This window comes from Crocodylus porosus, unplaced genomic scaffold, assembly GCF_001723895.1.
Source record: "Crocodylus porosus isolate Cpor-Errol unplaced genomic scaffold, CroPor_comp1, whole genome shotgun sequence".
In the NCBI taxonomy this organism is placed as follows: domain Eukaryota; kingdom Metazoa; phylum Chordata; order Crocodylia; family Crocodylidae; genus Crocodylus; species Crocodylus porosus.
The window spans coordinates 214,850,353-214,867,878 of NW_017728886.1; the positions used below are offsets into that span (position 1 = coordinate 214,850,353).

Consider the following 17,526-nt stretch of genomic DNA (forward strand, 5'->3'; position numbering starts at 1 on the left):
TTTTTTTTTTTTAAACACTTCAGAGTGAGTGAGTTAACTCTTCAGCTAGACAATCATCTTTTAAGTGAACAAGCTTTGGTAAATCAGTTCATGAACTCTTGTTAACCTGTATAAATAAAATTTCAGAAAAGAAATTGAGCCTTTCCTCCCACCGCTGAAACCAGACTACTGTGTAAAGCAGGCTATGAGAGCTATCCTAACAGACCAGCCCATGATTTGCACACCTCGCCTGATGTATATTGTAACCTTCATGAAAAGGTAACCTTCCAGAATACTAGCCAGTTAGCAATGCAACACACAAAGTGTATTATGTACTTCAGACAGACAACTGTATGTCCAAAAAACTTACAATCTGCCTCTTGCTGCCTCTGACTACTTTGTACAAGTCTCTCCCTTGGCTCACCAGGGGACTGGCTGCTTTCTACATCCTGTGGGCTCCATGAATCTGAAGACCTGTGTACTGAGTTGAGTGTTCAGGGACTTCGATATTTCCTCTCCTTCCCCTTTCCAGGAAAGACTAAGGCTGCAGTAACTTTTCAGCAGTGCCCTTCCATACTATGGAATCACTTTCTAGGAGTGGGTCCCAAGGTATATGTCAGCATTTATCCCTTATAACTGATCTCAAGAACTAAAGCCCTCATCTGGTGCAGGTTCCCTGTGATCTGCACAGATCTCCAAGGGAAGGTAAAGCCTGTAGGCTTAAGAACAGAGCCCTCCTATTAAGTCTAGGATGAGATGGAAGGGCTCCTGTTCCTTTCTCCCCTTCCCAGCACACAATTTTGCAGGGCTTCTGTTCTTGTTCTGGTTTGAATCTACTGCTTACTCTGCCCTTTTTTTGCAGTTCTTCAAACTTCCAGATTCTCCAGGCATGCAGGCAAGACTTTTAAAAATCGATCAACTCCTTTTAACTTCTGTTGCCTTTGGAGGAGCTCTCAACTTTGGAGCTTCTGAGGGTTCTGATCTAGTCGGAGTTCAGATGCTCCCAACTGCCCCAGACTTTTAGTGGGGAAGCAACTCACCAAGCTGTGTAGGAGGTAGTCTCAGTACTCAGCATTGTGGTAGCTCTACATGCATTTCTTCTGCCACATTGTAGGTGAAGTTATCAGTAAATCCTTCAGAACTGACTTCAGCAATAGCAGGCTCAGTGACTTTTTCAAAGACTGCGTCAGTGTACTTTGCATAGACAGTGTTCTGTGCAACAGCCAGATCAAAGGACCTTCTGGCTGTCTTACATTCAGCACCCTAGCTTCCAACAGGAAGATCAAAGCTTCTGCACAAACTATGCCCCAGGCAGCAGCAGTTACATCAAAGGCCCTTGAGCGACTGCTGCATAAGCAGTGCTAGCAGCAACACTCACTTCCCAATGTTCCAGTAATGCTTGGGACCTGCTATATGCTTTGCTCCTGACTCCCCCCAGTGCTTGTTTTCCTAATGCTGTACTCAGTGCCTAGTACTATGGGGTTGTGATGGATGACCAGGTCTCCTGGGTGCAACTAATGCATGGAAGTGAAAAGCCAGCTTTTTTTCCACCTTTTTTTCCCTAGTAAAACTATCACAAGGAAAATGATAGAAGTCAAGACCTCCTTGGGAAAGAATGACTGAGCCCAAATGATGTATATAGGGTGGTATAAACTGTTTGAAAACTTTTCTAGAGAAGAGACGGAGGGGAAGAGGGTTGGGATTTGATATGTTTTCAAATACTTGAAGGCAGCTTATAAAGGTAATGGAGACCTATCCTTTTTTCTGTGGCTGTTACATCTCCTATTTAGCCTATATTGCTGTGAGGAGAAATTTTAGATTTTAATAGGCCTTTTGGGATAAGCAAGTTTTACAGGAAGAGGATGGCAGAGGCACTTTGGCCTTAAGTTATGAAAGGAGGAAAGAGGAAGATAATGAAGACTTGGGAAGAAGTATGTTTTGTATATAGTTTGGGCTGACTTTTCTATTTTTGTTCTCTCCTTAAGTGTGCCAGTGAAATTTGGAGGTAAAATACTACATGTCTTTTGGGTGACCCAGAAATGGATACTGTAGATCCCTGTGAAAGATTTATTCCACTTCCATATTGCAGTTTTTTAATTCCTTTCCTTTCCTTTCCTTCAGCATCTTGCCTTTCGAAGCAGTTGTGTGCATGTACCGATTTTTGGGAGCTGACAAGTGTATGTATCCTTTCATTGCTCAAAGGAAACAGGCTACAAACAACAATGAAGCAAAAAATGGAATTTAACCCTCTTTTGTACGGACTAACCTTGTGGGTAACTGTAATAAAGTTACATGCCTGAATTGTGAAGTGCACTTGCATCTAGCTGATGCAAATGACAACATTTTTACTGTGGCATTCTCTTGGATCTCAAACCTGTGTATTGAACTCTTTTAAAAAAGAAAAATCTGTGTCTTTTTTTACTTACTTACATATTGTAAATAAACTGACTAGAAAACTTGGAAAATGTGATAGATAGGCAAAGTGAACTTAATGTAGCTGCCACCTTTTTGTTTTGTTTTTTGTTTTGTTTTTGGTTTTTTTATGATGTTACTGAAAGTACAGTAAAGCTAGTCATACTACTATGTGAAATCTCTTCCTCAGCCTGCCAATGTTTTAAAATGCTGTCTTCAGCTAGAAGATGCAGCATCTCAAACTTTCCCTATAGTATTTAAAACAAAATCACGCAATTTTAAATACTCCAATACTTCAGCAAATTCAAGGACTGAGCCTATGAATGCCTCTCTATGTGTAGACATAAGTTCAAAGGACAGGTGGCCAAACTGTTTGACTGCTCATATCATTCTTTTTCTTTTGAAAGAAGAAAAAGGAAGACTTTTAAGTCTTTACCAATTCAAAGGCAAATGGCTTCTGGGGAAGATCTTCAGAGCAAAGCTATAGCAGACAGATTTTTCTAGACATGCAGTCAGTGGGTCCAACTGTTTCAAGTCATTTGATTTGAAATATGCTCTATTTGGTCCATCACTCTGGATGGTAGAGTACTGTCCATTCTAATAGACTGTATCTTTCTTCTCCTTTATTTTATTTTTTTTTTATCTTGCTTCTGACAAAGCCCTTCCCTCCCCCTCCCATGAAGTTGTATTACACTTCTGTAGCTGGAGTCTTGCCTGAAATACAAAGCAGCTCAACTGAGATGCAAACTGTTTTATGCAAGTTCTGGTTTTGTGCCAGCTATTAGCAAAGTTAACATAGAATAATGCTTAATGCAACTTTATACGTGGCATATGGAAGGGTGTAAAGACTTTTTAAGTTGTATTTGCATTGTGGAACAGCAAATGACTTTTTACAGTATTTTTTTGTAAAGCAAACAATTTTGTGCCTTGAATTTGGTAATCTGTGTATTAGTGAAACATTTGTAAAAGTGAATTTCTACCTCTGTATCTTAATGTATACCATCCACTTGTAAATTACTATCAAACAAATCATGATTACTTTTTTAGAATGTCTTGTTTAACTAGTGACCAATGTTCATGGTTATTAAAGTGAGCCACCTTTTACTTAAACAGTGATCAGGATGTTTCTTTGAAAGGTTAACTGAAGTAAGCTGTAAACAAGTCAATACATAGCTTGTTTTTAATATGACCATAATTCAAATAATGAACAGTTATTCAATTCCTACCCTGATTTCCTGCTTATTGGAAGGTTTTGTACAGCTTTTAATGAAGGCAACAGATACCTCTTCTACCTCAGTAAGGACTGCAGGATTAGCTTTTCTGGTATCCTAAGGATAAATTGCTTCTATAACCAACTAGCAGTCATAGGGAGCAGTTGCTCTATATTTCTGGAGGGGCAAAAAGCTTCTGAACTGCATCAGTTCTGGTTTTCCATAGTTCTTTAGCTAGATCACTACACTTAAGGACCCAGCACTGCAGTGCATTTTTAAACTAAAATGCATCGAAAGTGTTAATTCAGAAGTGCACCACTACCACTTTCTCAGCGCTAACACACACTTCACCATTTATACAAATGCATGTGACACAATACCGAGCATGTCACATGCTCACATACAGAGCAGACTTGATTAATCTAACACAAGTAGACATGTTAAGTAGACACCCTGGATTTCTGCACATTGGAGAAGACAAATGTATGTGTATAAATGCCCCCAGGCTTTACAGCCATAGAACTGTTAAGGAACCAGTTCTCAAATTTGGTGCCTTTACATGGTGGCTTGGAGCCATTTGCAGGCATGTGAAGTGCTATGGAGACCTGAAGTGCTTGATTTCAAGGATCTGCTCTTGAAAACTTCTGAAGTTTCACTTTGCAGAGCCACATGTGCACTGCTACTCAGTCCTGTTCAACATTGCTGAAGGACAGAAGATTACGAAGGTATCACTGAGGAGAGCATTCACCCTATAGTATCTCTAGTGGTGAGGCATAAATACAATCAAGATCTTGTTCTGATTTCGGGCTCAGTTCAAAGGAATGTTTTTCTTAAACTGAGCAAATGGTATAGAAAGCAGAAACTCAAACCCTGTGGTGTCATTTTATGTCACACTTCAGAACAAATGATGCTTATGGAAGATGAATATAAAATACCCACCCCCAGTGCTATTTTCTCAGTACTGCTACAGCCAATGTAGCATCTACTGTAAATCAGTTTGCCCCATTTGATGCTTGAGGTAATTGTTTTTCTCTCTTGTAATCCTTCATTCAAAGTCTTTAGACAAGTTATTGTGAAGCAGGACTTTTAAAACAACTTGAAATTTGACTTTGGTTAGTGGAACGCTTCTACTGCAGGATGCAAAGGCTATGCAATTCTACCAGAGTCAATTTTTTACCCTTTGGAAAATTTTTTAAGTCTTGAGCATAGGCACTTCTTGGTACATTTCCTTTATTTCATTTCACTGACATGTAGATACAGTTTGCAGTTAAGCATTTATTTGCATACTTCCTCTAGGCATTCTCTCTGAGGACTCTGTAAGGTAATTGTGAGTCACAACAGTGACTGAAGGGTTTTCTGCATAGTTGTCCCTGAAAAAACTGTGTAGATACTTGTACTTACCCTGGAGAAGAGACTCTTGTGCTGGTTGGAGCACCCTCTTTGAAAGTTTAGGTTTTCTAAAGCCTTGTCTACAAAAGAAAATTACTTTAACAGGAGCCTGAGCATGAATTGACAAGGTACTGGCTCTTCTGTGCTAACACCCCCTGTAGGCATTTCCAGCACATAGTAAGATTGAGATATTTTAATCCAAGCTAATCCATTTCCAAGCTATGTTGCCCAAAGACTTTCTTCCTTACTACACATGGAGGGCTAGCAGCTATTCTGCTTTTAATTCTATAAGTGGACTTGGGTACCAGGTGCAATCCTATTTCACCCTGCCAGAGTCTGAAAAAGATAACACAAAAGGTGAGCAGGTCTTCTTCTTCCTTACTGCTTTTTGTGACTCAAGGATCAGATGGTGGTGAGCTACAAAAGTAGACATGTTAAATAGATTTTCAGAGATTTGAGTGGCTTGGAATAGAATTATACCCAAGTCTGCCTAGACCCCTTCCTGCCCCCCTCACCTCCATATGTGGAATGAATCTGGATCCAAGAGAAACCAAGAGATCATTAATAAGGGTTGCTAAAGCAGTGTAAATTTGCACTTGATTCCTTTTCTGTAACTTCCCCAATGCACCCTTAAGGGCCTTCTTGCTCTGGAATGTGTTCATTCTGAGGAAGGTATTCAGAAACAGTTAATGTGCTCTAAATCTCTGTCATACTCCAATCTCCAGAAATCTCATGGGAAGATGTGTCCTAATGTGTCTTGTCTATGCCGGAGTCTCTTGGGGAAGCTGAAAGAAAGCAAAACTGTTACAGCATGTTCATTACAGTGGTCGACAAGCTCAGTCCTGAAATTCTCAAGGAGCATATCTGCACAAGGTTTAACTTAAAGTATTCACTTAACACCTGCAGTTCATTCCTCTTAGTTTGCCTAAGTATCCATATATACAAGTCTTGACCATCTGTGCAATGGGGTATAGCGATCAAGATACAAATTGTATTCTTTAACTAAAGGGCCCTGAAGGTCTGCTTCTATCTGTCTGTTGATGGTCTGAACACAAAGTGGATTCTTGTTAAGAAAGTTCTGCATATGAAATGAGTCTGTCCAGTCTATTCCACTTACTGCTCGCATATACCCTTAAGAATGAGAAATAGATTTGCCTGCTGCAAAAATATATTCATTAACCTTCTCAAATACATGAGGCAGTAGTGGTTAAAGAAGAAAACTGATCTAAGGCTGATTTAGTAATGAGACTCTTAACCTTAAAATTCAGGTGTTTAACTGGGTTCTCTCTCCACTCTATTGCAAAAAGATTGATATTCTTGGACAGTACCTTATGCAGTTGAAGACAGAACGCCACACAAACAAATCCTAGCTAGTTTGGTGTGCTGCTTCCTGGTAATTAGCAGCTTCTTTATTAGAAAGATAAAGCTAGTAGAAAGTGCTTTATTTTGTCATGCATCTTTACTCTGGCTCAGTTGTATTTGTCTGTTAAAAAGGAACACATTCATGCTAACGTTATTTAAATATCACTTATGTAGACAAGCTCAAATAATTAAAATAAATTTAGAAATCCAATCCCAGCTCATGTACTTCAGTATTTGCTTAGTGCTGATAATACACAAAAAGTGAAAACCTCTGCTACAGAAAGCTAAAAGATGGACAGCTACTTGCCAGGATCCAAAATAGCAGTGAACTGTGTTGTATGTTTTCTTCTCTCCACAAACACACTGCATAATATCTTTGCAGACTGTAATGTGTTATCTAGAATCTCTCTAAACACAGTACCCCATCTATACAGAGTGACCAAATTCAGTTAGCCTGTTTTCAGCAAACAGTGTACCTGGCCTAGTGTCTATGGGGTTTAGATAACTGGAGCCTTTGTTTCCTAATCCAATTAAGAGCTCTTGCAGCAGTGAAACATAGGGAACAGCCAAAACCTAGTCATGAGGTAAGCCAGCAGCTTCTAACAAGACTTGTCTATATACTGAGTTACCCAGGAACAGCTGTTTTGAAATAATGATTTCTAAAAATGCCATCTATGGACACTCTGCAAAGGTCTTGTTCCTATACCTACACCTGGATTTTTTCAGCAATAGGTGTTACTCTTTAAATTCACATTCAGTCCTCATCTGAGTTAATGTTGACATGTACTCGAGCCCTTAGAAGATTATAACAGTCTTTCATTGGAAAAAAGAGAACTCACGTTGTGCATTCCAGCTCCTGTCTTCATCAGTCTGGGTGTTTGCACTAGGCCTTAACCACCACATTTCCCATTATTGCTACACCAGTTTGATTCTTCTACTGGAAAGAAGCACTAGGATAGAGGAGGTCCCAGAAGACCACTGCTATTTTAGGAACTATGCTTTCTCAGGACGTACCACACGTAACTGTCAGCTTGTTTTCTGCACATGTGCCTGCCGTGGTGGTTAATGAGAAATAAGTCTTGAGCAAATGAGACTAAGACTTCTAGTGGAAGGATATTAAAAACAAGAACATGCTGACACAGATATTGTTCTATTAATTTTTCCCCTGCTCCCTTAGATCCACTGTATAAATAACCAAATTACAAATGACAGCTACTATCTGCTTGAAGTGACTCAAATGTAAAATCCATTTGGCAATTGTTCACTTTGCTTCATTTCTGGAGATATGAAAATTACCCTCTCTGGAGCTGTTTAACACCCGTACATTAACGATTATGTACTGCTCACATAACACATCATCTGTTAACGTTTGTGAAGTAAGGCACTTGCCCAGTTCCAGGGACTAAACTGGAGGCATAGGAGGATTGATGGTTAGGGACAAATGGTGCCGATCATTAGAGTGGTGAGGGTGAAGAGCATGTCTCTAGAAGGCTTTTGGTGATAAGCTGGAAGATAACAAGTAGACATCCTAGACAGGGAAATAGACTTAGCTTTCTACAGCCCTCCCAGGGCTACGAAATGTTTGTTAGCTTTAGGATGGAAGAGGTTTTTTTAACTATTTGGAAAGTGTTAATAAAGGATCCTTATGTATAGGCTAATGAGTACTTATCTGCCACAGCTGTTTCTGGCACTGGGGAGTTACTCTCCAGAAAGCAAACCGTTTCACCTTCACTTCAGACAGGCAGTCATTTTGACTGGTTTGAGTCACTACTCAAGTCAGGAGACAGGATCAGGAAAGTCATGCCTAAATCCTCTTCCCCTGTAAAATAAACAGAGCTCTGCCTGTAATTAACAATTATACTGCATGAAAGGGGAAGCATTCACAGGGACTCTAATAACCAGCTTTTCTCCCTCCCCAGACCTTTTGGTATATAAATATTTACAGTCCCACGTGATGGTTCTCATATGAAGACCTAGTGTGTCTAATGAGAATGATTGGGTCAGTCACACCGTCCCCCTGTACTGAAGAGGGAGGTCCACGACCCTTCCCTCTGTGAAGCTCAAGTCTCCCCTTTTCTACAAAACTGCATTTTTTTCTCCCTGTTTTCCTTCCTCCTGATGTCTGAATGGTCAGATGTGGAGATGCTTTCAGTGTTCCTGGGATTCACCTTGGGAAGCTTTGCTTTTGTTACTAAACATTTGGAAGTGGACCTAAAATTATTTTCTCACAAGGGACCAATAACACAATCTACAGCCTTGAAAATTCTTAAACTAAGCAGCCTGTGGGACTGAGACGGCTGGGAAGTGGAGAAACTAATACAGCTCTCTGGGCCAGAGGGAGCAAGACGGAGCAAAAGCTAAATTCCCCCTGGGAAATTCATTAAGCACAGCTTCTACAGCTGCTGTGACTTCCTGTTCCATCCGTGTCTGGAGTTTTTCCTCAAAATCCCACTCCCCGCCGATCTCTCTAGTGTCACATTTATAATCCTGGCCGTTTCTCACCTGCTAAAGGTGCAGTATACGACTGCGCTATATTTCATGTTCGGGCTTGCTGATACAATTTGGGTCAAGTAGGAACTGAACCCAGGTGGTGGATGGGAGGAAAGCTTCCATAAATCTGTCTGGCTCCTATCCTTTTTGTACTTCTGCTTCTGTCCCAGCTCAAATCATGAAATTCAAAATGGCCAAAATAAAGTGGGAGAGGATAGTCTCTGCATTTCCTGAGTGGCCAGCTCTCAGGAGATGTCTAGTGCAAATGCAGTTACTCTTACGGGCCTGGAAGAGAGAGCTCTCTGGGTGAACGTAATATGCAGTGCTGCAGCAGTGCTGCTCAGTGGTTTAAGACACAGAGCATATGTAGCACTCTCCTTTCCACTTTTAGGTTTGTTGTTCTGTTTGCAGGTTTGCAATTTAGGGGGTTTCAACACCCTTAAATCAGGAAAAATCTGTGGTGCCCTTGTTTAAAGGGCAGCTGTTGTCCTGTTCTGTTCTAAATCTGCAACTGAGCCAGTTGTAAGGCTTTTGTTGCTACTCCGTTAGTTGGGCTGGGTCTCTGTTGGCTCCCCTTTCTTTGACAGCAAACCAAGAGAAATACTACTGACACACCCAAGATAAAAGCCCAAGTTGGCAACTTTTGCTAACACAGAACTGCCAAATTACATAGAGTGCCAGCTTCATGGACTGAATGCAGTGATTTGATAAAAGGTCTTAATCCATCTAAAGGGGGTGAAGATTCCCAGAGGAGTCAGAAAAAGAAGATAGGACACATTGGAACAAGAAGGAGATTCTCTTTATCTATGTAACTCTGTGAGTCTCTAATGTTTCAAACTTAATAGTAGCTAAAGAGAACTTAAAACAAGCTCACAAGTCCTTGAGCTCTCCTCCAACACAAGTAAGTGCCACTTCCAGACTTGCAAAGGAGAATACTTGTGATCATAACAGAAAAAAAAATCAGGTTATGAGAACCATCTCACAAATACAGTACCTTTCCAAGCATGTCAGTGTCTAACATGTAGACTTGTTACCTGTTGCTTGCACAGTGTGCTAGAAGATTAACTCCAAACCTAGTACCATCCAAGCAAGGCTGTAAGTCTGTATTGATGATTTTTTTTTTGTTTAAGATGTGGTCAGACATCTTAGGGCATCCTCTGCAGTGTGTGCTACACAGATGCCTACCTGCGTGAACCTTACCTCAGGGAAAGGCCTTCTCATGGGTGCCTGCTTGTTACTTGGGGAGCCATTAGCTGGAAGTCCATAGGAAAAAGGAAGACTGAAAAGAGGAAAACCTGTTGTTATATAAGTATCACATGTTGTCATTAAATCATTTGCCAGCAGTGTGGCCAGGACAACCTGTCCGTTTGCTCTTGAGTAGTCCCATCCCATGCTGTTTACACCCTTTGCTATTTTATGCGTAATATTAAACTTGCTGCCACATCACAGGGATGGAGTTCCTTTTTGTAGCTGTATGTTAACATCACATGATGTCTTGCCTGGTGTAGGCAGAAATAATGGTGAGGGCAACTGGAAGTCTGATTGGCAAGGAAGGAAGGGTTGCAAACGTCTTTTCATATAGAGCTTCTAGTGGTGCTAGGAAGCCGCTTAATGAATGAATGCAACAATCAGAACATGTAGCAGAATGAGCAGTGGGCAACCAGGGCACCAGCCCCGGGCACCCACTTAGAGGGAACGCAAGAGTGCCCTGCCAGTGCTACCAAGAGCTGCAGCAAATATATGCACCAACTTCCTTGTAGAAAGTTGTCACTTGCCCTCAGATTATTAAATAAGAACTATTTTATGAATCACTTTAAACCTACTTGCACCATCAGTCCTTACAGAGCTGTTTTGTGTGTGTACTTCTCCTTTTTAGATTTGATAGGCCTATTGCATTAAATCAGGGGCCAGACTTTCAGCCAGGCTTTCCTCTTAAGTGTGAGGTTTTGGTCACTTTGAGGGCATCTGTATGTCACCCTACAATGACATAGTGACATGGTATGTCATCGTACGGCACGCTACAGTGATGTAGCATTCAAATCGGTCTATACAGGTGACCCTCGCCATTCATGGGGAATACGTTCTTGAGATCCCTGCGAATGGCGAAATCTGCGAATAAGGCACTGCATTCATGAACACTGTCTGCATTTATGAACGCAGCACCCCTGCTGGCTGGGGGGGCGGGGAGTACAGCTGCGCTGGTGATGGTGGGAGCCTGGCAGCAGCAGCAGTAGCAGCAGCCCAGTGGTGGCAAGCGCAGAGCTCCCGAGGAGCTTCTGCAAGTATATTTAAGATGTGGGTTTTGAAACCGCGAATGCTGAACCTGTGAATAGCGAGTGTTTCCTGTACATGATTAGCAGCTACATTGCCATAGTGGTGCACTCTGCCGGTATAGTGCACCAGTATGGCAATGTAGTTGCGAAATGTGATCACCTGCTGCATGCATGGCACCCGTACTGAACCGTGCTTTAGTACTTCCAAAAGGAAATACAGTGCCATAGCAATATTGCCGTATGCTGATGTGTTGACATGCCCTTTAGGTGTCAAGTTCCTGATCCTTTCCGCAGATCAAATCTTTAGGCGTCTAAGCAATATAGTAGTGGTGGGTGCAAGAGATACCAACTTTTGAAAATGTGGCCCAGGCCTTGAGAAACAGGACATTGTCAGTGCTTCTATCATGCACAAGGCCACTGGTTCTAACCAGGGTCTTGTATTTTTAATACACATATTTTAAGCTGGCTTTCAACCAGATGTTTTCAGTTTAATTTGATCTCAGGCATTCCTGGTGGTGATGTCAGACACAGATCCAAAAGGTAATGATGAAGTCAAGAGTTGAAAAATTATCAAGACCTAATCTTGCAATTTAGTCCCCTTGTAAATCATTGTTGTTAGTTATTACTGGGCTGTTCTTACCTACCTAGTTCCCTTGAGAATTTGCATTAATATAGCCACCTGCTTTACCGTCAAAGAGATAAATCTCCTTGAAGGGAATCTTCCAGCCTTGATTTTATTTATGGCTGTGGGGGGGGGAGGATGGATTGACTGGGAATCCACTGCTGTACCAGTGACTGATGCAATTCTTTAATCTGTTTGATAGTACACATAAGGTCATTAAAATAAACATATTGGATCACAAAATTAAAAAGAAATCTTTCTTGCTCACTTGGGTTAACTGTACAGTGATAAATATGAAGCTTAGTTCTTTGATTGATTGTTTGATTTAATAAAAAGATTATTTTGGCATTACCCTGTAACCTTATGCTGTATAGAAACTGCCACAGCATATGTTGGTTTAGTGTCCTGGTTGCTGGATCACTGTGGATGCATGGAGTAATCATGTGTTGGAATTCACAGGACCCGAGACTGTTAGTGACTCTCTGTGCCTCAAATGAAAGAAGATGAAATAAAAGTGTGTGTGTGTGAGACAGATGAATACACAAGCGATATTTTCATGCAACTTCAAGCATGAAAGAGCCTAAACAAAGGTACAGCAGGATTCGCAGCAGATTCTCTCTTTAGAAAATGTCTTTGAGTCTAATAAAACAGAAGCGAGTGCAACAGATGTTCAAAGTTAGGTCTCAAGTCTACCAGACTGGATTGGCTTGGACAATATTTTCTCAAGTATTTTCTTGGTTCTTCTTTAAAATGACTCAACTGATGAGATTTCTTAGGAGAATATTTCACAGGAAACTGCCTTCCTTCAGTTTCATTCTGTTGCTTCTGGCTATGAAACAGGTTTCTTTCTGACTATTGCTGTTAGCTAAATTTGGGAGATTGTTTCCATCAGGAGAAACTGAGGATCAAGTGAGGTGTTTCTTTGATAACCTCTTGTACAAAGACTGTACTATATCCCATTTCCCTGGAAGAATCAAGCAGGAGGGGGTTTCTTTGTTCCCAGCTTCAAGTTCTTTTTAGCCAGTGCTCGGCTCTAAAAATTCACTTTGACTTCTCAGGGTTACATTCGCGGCACTTGTTCAAAAAGGCAAGGTGTATGGGGCTAGAGGAAGACAGTTGGCCAGACAAGGGGCATAACTTCGTAGCCCAGTATAGCGTACCTGGCAGAAGTCCTGGGTGCTGGTCCCTGCTTCCTGAACTTCTTTGAGGATTTTGTTTTGCCTTTTTCCCCCTAAATGTTTAGTGCAAAATGTATAATAGGAAAAAACTAAAATAGTTCTGAGAGTGGGGGCCAGACCCCAGGTGAGTGCCCCAGGCACCAGGCTCCAGAAGGTACTCCCTATTATACCCTCTTTCTGGCCCTGTAAATCTTGCATTTCTTTCTCTCCAGTGGCATAGTTTCAGGAACAATGTGGGAGACTGCCCCCCACCTAGCTTAGCCTCTGGCTAATTTAGGGCACTCTCCTGAAGGTATGAGCTGGCTGGGAGGGGTCAAGAAGCCAGGTGTCTAACTTCCTGGGTGGGTGCTCTAACCACAAGACTACAGCACAAAATATCAGCAGCACACCACCTCCTCCTCTGGTTGAACTTTAGAAAAAAAAGTAAGTATTTTGTAAGGGGACTAACTGTTGGCATAAGTTAGGCATACTCTAAGTATGTGTACATAGAAAATAATTGCAGAATGGGCTGAATTCTATCCTCAGATGCATCAAAAGTCCTCAATGTGAGTGAGGAGGAAGCTGAAGGTGGTAGGAGAACTAGGACATGTTAAACATAACCAGACCAGAAGCTAGTGGGGGAACCAGAGGAGATTAGGACTGCTTGGGCAAGAAGGCTGGAAGCCAAGGAGAAAGGAGAAGCTGGGAGAGATGAAGCTCCCCTGAAGTGCCATGAGAAGACTACGACTGGCTGGCCACAACTGGGAACCAGTAGAGAGATGGAGCAGAGACAGACCCTGCTGAAAAGCCAGGGTACAGAGAAACAGTTGGGACTGGCAGGACAAAATATAGTGGGTGACTCTGTAATTAAGAACTGCCTCAAAATATGTAATCAAGAGGGGGTGGGTGAATTAAGTTAGCAGTCCAAATCATTAATCATTAATGTTCTTTTAACATATTCTTTGTGTGTAATACATACGTATGTTTTCATATATACACATAAATGTGCTTAATTTTTCCACACAGTGGAAAAAAACTGAAATTCATCCAACATAACATTGTTGTCCTGGGAAACTAGAGTATTTCATGCATCTCTTTTTAATGTTTATCTCTGAAAATGAATGAACAATGTTTTTATAAGATAAAGTCTGAAAAGTCAGACTCGGCTTAAATAGAAGAACACACAGAAATTTGGGGGTTAAGCCTCATTTACCATGTTTAAATTGCACCCATATAGCATATGTGTTCAAAACAGGATGAATTAAGGCCATGTCAGGCTGACCTCTCAAATTTCCTGGATCTTGACAGCCTTAAAGAAGAATTTAAATGTGTGTAGGTTTTCCATATGACATGTACTTAAGTACAGACTGGGATCCAGTTCTGTCTTGGACATGTAAGAAAGACAATTTGGTATTCCAATTAGAATAATTGGATATTGAATAATACAATTATAAGAAAGCCAGCTATTCATTTTCCAAAAGTATAAATTTAAGACGATTTACTGGCACATGCACATGCACACACAAATCCAGCTTTACAAGAAATCTCAGGAAACATCCAGCCTGCTTTATAGGATTACAGTACAAAGGAATGTGACACCCTTTGCTATTCGGTTTGCTGCCAGTGATTCAGGAAAGAAAAACTTAAAGCTTTTAGCAGCCCAGTTAAAGTATGAGAGGACCTTGAACTCTGAATAAGCAATGACTTTATCTCTTTGGTAGAACTGTGGGTGTTTGTGCAGGAGAATGAGACAGAGTAAAAGGAAAAACTCCTCAGCAGGGGCTTTCCTTTGCCATTACGGAAAATGATGCACAGCTATTCATGAGTTCCCTGCAATGGAAAGAAAAGGGATGAGACTGAGATTTTTTTCCACTTAGGCAGATGAATAGTTGTGAGGTCATCGTTATCTCTGTGTAGCTGGCTAACAGACCTCAGCTTCATTTCTTCAACTTGATATATTGCTTATCTGATTTTTGGGGGGGGACACTCCCTCTCCCAACAGCTTGGGCAGAGGTGTTTAGGAAAAGGAATTGCTAAAAATAAAATTGCTTCCTAATGAATAATGTACTTGTGATTCATTTTTGGCGGAAGCTGCTGGTGTCTGAAAAAGGGAAGGCAGATCATGCTGTATCTGACTCAAATGAGCCATTTCTGCCAATTCCTCGAGAGAATCCTTTGCTCGTGTTTACGCCAGAGAAGCAGTTTAAGAAATGTTTGACAGAGTTATGAAGGGAAAGGAATTTGTTCTCTCAAATTCAAGGTTAATTGGGGAAAGGCCAACAAAAGTAATGGTCCAACCCAGCTACTCAGCCCTGGCATGAACCTAGGTTCAGAGCCTCTCATGACAGAAAATATGGCTAGGAGCTTGCAGCTCCTTGTGGTCAAAACCTCTCCAGGGCAGGGGTTGGTCATGCAATTATCCCATACAACTCAGAAGTAGGCAGTGCTGGCAAGGGAGGAAGCATAGCAATGTGTTGATTCAACCCATCCCCGCAGCAGCCTTACTAATGGAACGCCGAGAGGTCCCCAGCGGAAATAAAAAATCCTTTCTCTGACAAAAACCCGGAAGAAGCATGGTCACCAAATGAATACAAGTCCTCCGCTTGGCAGATTGCCCATTGGGTCACACCTACCACTTCGCCTCAGAATGAATCTAGTCCAAAGAGATGAGAACAGCTGCATCATAATCTCAGAGTCTCATAATTACTCATTTCTTTTGTAGCAAGGATGCAGAAACAGGGAACATGAAGTGCTTACAATTACTTCCTCTGCTCCCTGCAATCTTTGTGGAGAAAAACAGAGCCCAAACGGTTAGAGCTCAGCAGAAGACCACATGCATTGAGGGCCAGCTCCAGTGTCAGCGGACCTGTTTAAATAGCACAATTTTGATCAGATTGTGGCACTTAGTGTAGATTAGTTGGTGGTAATGGTTAACTTTAGCTTATACCTTGTTAATGGAAGCCTTTTCTCTGATTTCAAAGATACTTAGAAAATATCCAAGTGCTCACTGGCTGCCTGTAATTAAATAATACTTCTGAATATATCACTAAATCTCACAAAGCTGCTTCTCATGTTTCCTTCCAAAGTCATGCTACCTTTATCAGCTGAGAATTACGTACTATGCCTCACGGCAAGTTTAAATAATATAACACTACTATGCTTGCCACTTGCTAGTCCTAGTAAATTTGGTATTTACACTGTCATCAGCTAAAGAGTGTTGGACTCCTGTTGTGTGACTTTGGGGATTTGTTGGTTTTCTATAAAACTCAGCCCAGCTGCAACAGTGAAGGCAGTTCAATTTAATAAGCCAATAAATATATTTAATGACCCTCATTATGTCCTGCAATGATATCTGGTATTAAAGTGCAAGCGTTAGCTCAAGCAGAATATAAAATAAAAGGCCTCCTGCCGAATTTAGGCTGTGTGTGCGCTTGTGTTTGTGTGTGGAATATCCCTACACATTAGTGCTACAGTATTTTAGTACTTATTTTTTATTAATTCTTTGGAGATTTCAGTTGTTTTTCAGCTTAGTATGGAGAAATAGCTTTGACTTGTAAGCAAGGAAGTTAAGAAGGTAAGAAGGTTAAATGGATGCCACCAAAGAGTAAGCAGAGGCTGTTTACTACTTATCCACAGATGTCCTATGGATATTTGTCCAAACCATTCAAAGAAGAGAGGGGATAGTCCTTTTTAGAAGAGTACAGGCAGTCCTCAGACTTATGACAAAACTGGGTCCTGAAAACCACATCTTAAGTCAAAACATTGTAGCTTGGAACCGATTTTCCCATAGCAAACAATGTTATAATGAGGGATTGGTTCCTGAACCAAGGCCCAGTACCCTATTTACACCAAAAATAACCAGGAATTTTGTACTCAAACAATTATAGATGAGTCATATAGCCATATTAGTGTGTTTATATTGTAAACAGCAATCATATTGATTTGGAAGAATTTCTTGGAGGTGATTTTGCTGGACTTTTTGAAAGGCTCTTGGTTGGACTCCTTGAAGGGTACTTGGCTAGAGTCTTCTCAGGAGTCTTGGCTGCAGGGTTTTCTGGAGTCTTGGCTGCTTTCTTAAAGAAAGTGTCCAAGGAAGTTTGGACAGATGTTCTCCAGGGAGATGCGTGATGTAGTGAACTTGTTTGCTGATGTGGCATGGCGTTGGATCAAGTGTTGTAAAGTTGAAACTGACATCAGAAAGTTGAAACAAGGTGTCAATTTATAAACGTTTTAAGTACAAAACGTTGTAACTCGAAATGTAAGTTGAGGACTGCCTGTATGTGTATGCCTTGAAACTATCAGTGAATCTGAATGACAGTTTTAAGAAGGAGAACAGGCACATTGGGCACTACAGAGAGTTCACAAACAAAGCTGTTAGGCCTGGGCCTGATAAGCAAAGCAAAGCAAAGCAAAGCAAAAAAAAATCTTAAGACAATAGCATGTTGCCTGAGAAATAACATAGCACCCAGCACTTACCACTATTTATGCTGCTGAGGTGTTTCAGTGGCTCTGCATGGCTCCAAGATGACTCCATAAAGATATATCAGTGTGGTAGTTCCAATAAGTGTAATAAGGGCGTCCACATGAGGGTCAGTGCAAAGCAGCTAGTGAGCTGTAAATTTGCATAAATA

The 17,526-nt window shown here is 41.1% G+C and overlaps 1 protein-coding gene across 1 annotated transcript in view; it reads left to right on the top strand.

Moving 5' to 3' along the window:
* RDH10 (retinol dehydrogenase 10) overlaps positions 1 to 2,377 on the top strand; it is a 33,397-nt gene extending 31,020 nt beyond the window's left edge. Inside the window, exons 5-6 of the mRNA XM_019543906.1 lie at positions 127 to 258; positions 2,101 to 2,377. Of these exons, the coding sequence (XP_019399451.1) occupies positions 127 to 258; positions 2,101 to 2,224 (256 nt within the window). The 3' untranslated portion in view covers positions 2,225 to 2,377. The remainder of the gene's footprint in view (positions 1 to 126; positions 259 to 2,100) is intronic.
* Positions 2,378 to 17,526: the final 15,149 nt, after the last annotated feature.